Below are 6,909 nucleotides of genomic sequence, written 5' to 3' on the forward strand. Positions count from 1 at the left end.
CACTTTAGTTTAGGGTACAATTCTCACTATTAACTGGTTGCTTATTAACATGCATATTACTAGGACATTTGGTTTTTATTAGTACTTATAAAGCACAATATTAATGCCTTATTCTGCATGACCATATTCTACATCCCTTAATCCAAACCAATACCTAAACGTAACAACTAAGTTACCTTACTAACTAATAATATGCAATATTTAGGAGTTTGTTGAGGCAAAAGTCATAGTTAATAGTGAGAATTGGACCCTAATCTAAAGTGTGACCGTGCAATCTATATGATAAGGCACACAATGGATTGTAACAAGGTTGTTTTTGTTGTGCAGGCAAGCATCTGACTTTGGCTGATTCTCCGGTGCCGTTGCAGCTCTGCGACGGGGGCAAGACGCGTTTACAGGGTTCATCTGCCCCTTTCATGGCCCAGGAATTTGCAAAGTTGTATGGATCATCTGTCAGAAAACCTAAAAATACACACTTAAGTCTGTCAAGAACATGCTCTGGTCATATTTTACTCCAAACTGTACATTTATAAAAAGTTAAAAAAAAAAAAAAATTTATACTTTTATTCAGCAAGTATTAATTCAAGCAAAATTGACAGAAAATACATTTATAATGTTAATAAGTGTTTTTTTTTACTTTCTATTAATAAAAGAATCCTGAAAGAAAAAAATGTATCAAGCTTTCCACAAAATAATTAAGCAGCTTAACTGTTTTCAACATTGATAATAATAAGAAATGTTTCTTGAGCAGCAAATAAGCATACTAGAATGATTTCTGAATTTATTTATTTTAAGTGAAATATTAAAATATTGTATTATTATCATTTTTCTTAATTTCATTTAAAATTATTTAAATTATATAGTATTTATTGAATTATTCTAATTAAATTATGCTGGATTTATAATTAGTATTTTTTTTTTAAAGGGTCCTGGTGGAAAGATCAAATAGGTTAGAAATCTTCTGAATACATTAAAGTAATGGACTTTTTTTAAAACATTTTTACACATCATAGTCTTAAGAAATGGGTGAGAAATGTGCTTAATTATCATGAGCAGTTGACAGAACTTCTATATTTTAATCTTTAGTGTAACTTCACTTTTTCTTGCATACCGCTGTTGTGCCGAATGTCGACTCTGTGTCATGTGGTGAACTCATGTGAACTTGTGTTCTAAATTTAGACATCTGATAAGTGCACAATCAACTACAAAAGCTGTAATATGGAATGACGGGACACTAACATAAAGGCCCAAACAAGTCTCTGAAACAAAGAGTTTTTGAACTTTCTAATGTTTTGTCTTCTGGAAGAACATTGACGCCACCTATTTCCCCAGCTCGTATTAATCAGCATCCTGTCCACTGCTTTTAAAACATGGTCTTACTGAAAGATTGATTGAGAGGTATGTTGTTGTGTTCATGCCTGCGTTAGTGTCGCACCTTCTTGTGCGGTGTATTCATCCTCCACCAAATAATTGTAGTTTCCACACAGGCCACATGTACGGTTGCTGTGATGCTTGTCGAGCGTTAGTTGAATGTTGTGCGAGGGGTCTATACGAATGGAGAACCCGAACTCTTCACTCCATAGTCGAACGTACCCTAACTCGAACCCTACGAACACAGAGCTCGATGCATATGGCAATGGGAGCCTGGAGGGAACCAAAAAAAACAACATTTTTATATGATACCCTGATTAAATGAGTAGCTTAGCTGGTCATTAGTTGTGTTTCATAAGCTGATGAGCTGGTGCCCTAACCAGGCTGATGAACTACTTTAACCAGTAGCTAGTTACCAACAACACTAATTCAGCCTGGAAATTCATGATGGTCTAAGTGGTTATATCAATATGGTGTAGTAATATACAATTCATATAAAAATACTAAAAGAATGCTAATGGAATATTCTACATTATATTGAATTCTTCACAAAAAAAGTAAGGATAACACACTGTAAAAAAAATAAAGTAAAAAAGTGTATATAATATATATATATTATTTGTGACATTTCTGAGTCAAAAATGTTTGTAAGCAAATCCTACACCAATTGTTTTTCAATGTAGAATCTCCATTTTAGTGTTTTTTAATCATATTCCAATTTTCAAAAAATCTGTTAAAAAAATAATAATTTTGCCTAATTTTATTATTTAATATTTGTCTAAATTTAAATCTAAAGAATTTTTAATTTTTTTATCTATCTATATATATATATATATATATATATATATATATATATATATATATATATATATATATAATTTGTGACATTTCTGAGTCAAAATTGTTTTTAAGCAAATCCTACACCAATTGTTTTTCAATGTAGAATCTCCATTTTAGTGTTTTTAATCATATTCCAATTTTCAAAAAAATCAGTTAAAAAAAGAATAATTTTGCCTAATTTTACAATTTAATATTTGTCTAAATTTTAATCTAAAGAATTGTTTTCCAGTATAAAGAACCTTTTGTGGAATGGAAAGCTTCCATGGATGTTGAAGGTTCTTCATGGAACTATAAATGCCAGCGTCTTTATTTTTAAGAGTAGGAAATTTACAGTTTGTACCTCTCTGCTCCTTGTGACAGCGTTCCATGAACAGAGAGGTGAAGCTCAAAGAATTCTCCCAGAAACAAAGTCACTCCTTTCCTCTTTCCGTGAGAGAAATCGCCTAGAAGTAAACACACATACTTACAAACAAGCCATAGCTTGTTTAATTCAAGAAAAACTGTTTGTGTGCCTGCGTGCTTGTGTGTGTTTGTGTGCGTGCGTGCGTGCTTGTGTGTGTGTGTGTGTGTGTGTGCGTGCGAGCGACAGGATTTTTTTACCCAGTATGGAGAAGCTTCTGTGTTGGCAGTCTCCCGCCAGCATGTAGCTACAGTCTCCAGGGAACTCATAAATCACACCGTCAAAAGTGTGTATATGCTGCCGGCTAAACAGACTACAGCGTCCAGATCCCTCGACAGACACAAAACCTACAGAATAAAGAGAGGTAAGCACTTGCATGCTAGCTTTTAACAAAGAGTAGCCTATAGAAGAACGTTCTTTGCTTTTAATCAAAGTGGCATAGGCCTATACCATTCAAAAGTACAGAAGCGGTAAGATTTTTAAATGTTTTTGAAGGAACTAAGGCTGCATTTATTTGATTAAATATACAGTAAAAACAGCAATATTGTGAAATAGTATTACAATTTAAAAGATGTATTAATATATTTTAAATTGTAATGTATTCCTGTGATCAAAAGCTGAATTTTTAGCATAATTTCTCCAGTTATCAGTGTCACACGATCCTTCAGAAATCGTTCTATGCTGATTTTCTGCTCAAGAAACATTTCTTATCATTATTAATGTTGAAAACAGTTGTGCTGCTTAATTCTTTTTGTGTGTGTGTGGGTGTAAACCACACTCTAAATATCACAGTAATAATTAACGTTAACTTAATAAAATCTCTGAATATAATTTACTTGATGGTTTGAGTTGAACATACCAAAATAATTAACTAAAAATCCAACAGTTAATTTTGTCTGTTAATTATATTTAAGTTTTTTAGTAAAAGAATTTAGTATTATATTTAATATTTTTTACTAAAAGAGTTTAATATTTGACTTACCATTTATTTATTTAGAATACACTTATTATATTTGTTAAATTTCTATCAAAATATTTGAGAATGGAGAATTAAACTGATCTGTTTCAAGAACCACAAATATTCTTAATTCAAATCAATATTATTAATATTTAACACACTCTTAATAATTTTTTAAAATATATTTTTTTATAAATCTTAAGCAATTGAGTAAGTTTACTTAATTTTAAACAACGCACCCCTCTCCCGCCCTCTGACTTGAAGTCTGACGAGCCGACTCGAGTGACGAAAACTGAACGGTTGAGTGAGCGCGGGCTGTTTGAATTCTCTCCGCCGGTCTCCACTCTCCAGAACCGCTCTCTTCTTCTCTTCTCAGCGTCGCAGAATTGGTGCACTGCATTTCCTATGTTAAACTTCTGGTGTGTATGTTTTATTTTATCTATAAAATCATCACTGTGCTTTAAAGTAACACCAGGTAACTTTTCAACCTTCAAAATATATCCAAGTCTCTTGTGATGGTACATCGACTTACAATAGGTTGAATGACACGTCTGCCATAGCCTGACGGGGTCTGTAGTGTTTTTAATCGTACTTTTAAACTTCGGGTTTCGGGTAGTAACCGGCGAACAAAGAGAACTACAAAACTCGACTGCTTTACGGCATATAGCCTACGTCACTTCCACCACCACCCCCACTTCCTTAAAATCGCAGGGCTGTCAAGTGTCACGCATTGAGCGTGACAGTCACTCATTTCGGTCTTTTGTCACGCTCTCCCGCCACACATTGTATTTCTCACGCTGAAAAACTATTTGTAATATATTTAATATGCCGCAGCGCTCAAAACTCTGGCCGCGCCGCTCTCACTGTGGAACAGGCATGAATTCAAGCGCGTCTCCTCTGGTGTTGTTCGTCTGGTGTTGTTAGCCAATCAGAAAATAGCACTATTGTATCTGGGTAACATTTAACGCAACAACCAATGACACCCCGTAGTCTGGGGTGTTTTTTTGTCTGCCTGACTATGTTACGGAAGCTATCTTATCCTCCGTTTACCTTCATGAATCAGGTAATGATTATTTGTCTTGCCTCCAGCTATAATGCAAATCGATTTGTAAAATTTGCAGATTTATTTATGGTAGCTTGATATTATAATATTGACGATATATGGTTATTATCTACCACTCAAACATTGCATTGAAGTATCATATAGATTCAGTAAAACGGTAACCAATAGACTAGGCTACTATAATGACACTGGCTTGTAAACGTGATCATCGCGATCATTTGTCGTTAGAAAAAAAATAAAACCCATGAAATTATATTCATATGACATGCTGAAATATATGCCACTGTACCTGGGATGAAGACATTTCACACGCGACGCAAGCAGAACACCTGCATGTGACCTCCTCCTACAGTGTTCAGGGCTATCATGGTTGTCAACAAATGCACGATGACAGAGTTTACGACAGTAGTAGAGGACAATACTGTTTCCCAACTGTAGGGGGACCCCGAGAGCAAAAGTTACCTGGTGTTACTTTAAATAATTTTATTTAATGCAAAACAACATACTGGGACGCAATGTGAGTCACCTCAGTGTCACGTTTGTCTTTTCGCGTGATTGAAACCAGGGCTGATAAGGTGGAAATTGGATAACAGACGGGTTGATTACACATTAATTACATACTACATTTTTATGAGTTTAAATGTAGGCATATATATATCTATATATATATATATTTATATATATATATGTAGGTATACATGTTAAAATGTGCTGTATTGCTGCACTCATCTAGCCTAGAAATCTAGACGCACCCTAGCGGCAGCAAAATTTATTTTGCAGCCAGGGTAGTCTAGTAAATCTCTGTTGGTTTTCGAGCTGGAAAAAACAAACTCTAGTCAGGCCAATCACATAGTGTATAGAGGTGGTGGGTGGGCTTAACACAATGACAGCAGAGTTGTGACGGTTCCGCGTGAATTCCCTGCTACTTGAAAACAAAGAAGATGACCGCTGCTGCTGGCGAACAGCGGTCTTTCGAATCGGCTTTGGCCGCGACTCTGGAGGTCTTGGAGTTAAGCTTTTCTTTGAGAATAGAACAAAGAACGGCACTTAAGTCATTCTTAAAAAAGGAAGATGTGTTCGGAGTTTTGCCGACCGGATACGGCAAAAGTTGAATGTATCAACTAGCTCCGCTGGTGGGAAAACGCATGGGACTCACTCAGCCACAAGCGTTCCTTGCTCTGGTTGGTTGTAGCGCCATCCTATTGCGTGCAGAGGGAATTCGAAAGACAATCCTTTATCCCCCAATCCCCCCCCCCCCCCCCCAAATTATGAATTTCTTTAAAAAAAAAAATCAAACCAACAGACAGGAGAAAATTCAAAAAGGCACTATCGCACACAAACATGTTCGACTCTAACCTGAAAAATTCAAGACGAAAACCCACAGGATTCTGCTCCATCCTTTCCAGCTGCACGGTTCCATCTGATTAAAGAAAAAGAAGAAATCATGAATGATTTAGCCCAGTTAGTAATCACGTGAACCACCCTAGAAAGCACACAGTATATAACGCATTGCAATGTCCAGGCACCATACCCCTTTTTAAAACGGGCCATCAACAATAGTGATGTAAGGGTTAAATTTGTAAGGGTTAAATTTTGTGAAAAATAATTGCATGAGGCAAAGCAAAAGTTCAGCTGGAAGTGAGAAACAAAGGAAAAATCTCTGAGCCCCTACAAATCTGTCAGAGAGTTTTAGACAAGTCACGTATTTCCACATAGATGGAAAGAATACCCAAATTTAGGATGGCAAAAAAATGTGCATAATATATTCACAAACATGCATGGTATTTTTAATGCATGCTTAAATAGCAAAACTTTACCTTTAAACACGATGTACACGGCTTCAGACTCGCTTATACAAAAATTTGAAATAATCAGCGGTCATAACAAATATTCATGACAAATATTCAGTGGCACCTGTTACCTTTGACCTCTGCCCAGCTGTAGGCTCCCAGCAACAGGTTCTCTGAAGCGCTTTGCTGTGCAAGGTCTAAACTATCCAGTGTCTCACAATTCTGAAGACATGACTGGAACCCAGTCTACATGGAAACAACTGCTTTATAAGAACGAAAGAGGGAGGGATGGTGTGATTTCCGTTTTCAAACTCATTAAGAGTGAACAATAGAAGGAAGTCTGGGCATTAGAGGAACTGAAGGATTAGTCTGGCAGTGAAGACAGATAAGACAAACCAACAGAGGACATTAGTGCCAAGCCAAACAGCACACACACACACAATCCACAGCATATGCAGCGAGTTCTCAGCCTCTGCGATGTAACTAG

At 36.0% G+C, this 6,909-nt stretch overlaps 1 protein-coding gene across 1 annotated transcript in view; it reads right to left on the bottom strand.

Annotated features, from left to right (window-relative positions):
- vwf (von Willebrand factor) overlaps positions 1–6,665 on the bottom strand; it is a 43,594-nt gene extending 36,929 nt beyond the window's left edge. The window contains exons 1-6 of the mRNA XM_077193753.1: positions 6,554–6,665; positions 5,989–6,052; positions 2,812–2,958; positions 2,552–2,654; positions 1,436–1,644; positions 341–462 (exon numbers count right to left, since the gene is read on the bottom strand). Of these exons, the coding sequence (XP_077049868.1) occupies positions 341–462; positions 1,436–1,644; positions 2,552–2,654; positions 2,812–2,958; positions 5,989–6,052 (645 nt within the window). The 5' untranslated portion in view covers positions 6,554–6,665. The remainder of the gene's footprint in view (positions 1–340; positions 463–1,435; positions 1,645–2,551; positions 2,655–2,811; positions 2,959–5,988; positions 6,053–6,553) is intronic.
- Between the last annotated feature and the right edge of the window lie 244 nt (positions 6,666–6,909).

This window comes from Siphateles boraxobius, unplaced genomic scaffold (assembly GCF_051911475.1).
Source record: "Siphateles boraxobius isolate OS27281-9 unplaced genomic scaffold, OSU_SipBor_1 31, whole genome shotgun sequence".
NCBI lineage: Eukaryota > Metazoa > Chordata > Actinopteri > Cypriniformes > Leuciscidae > Siphateles > Siphateles boraxobius.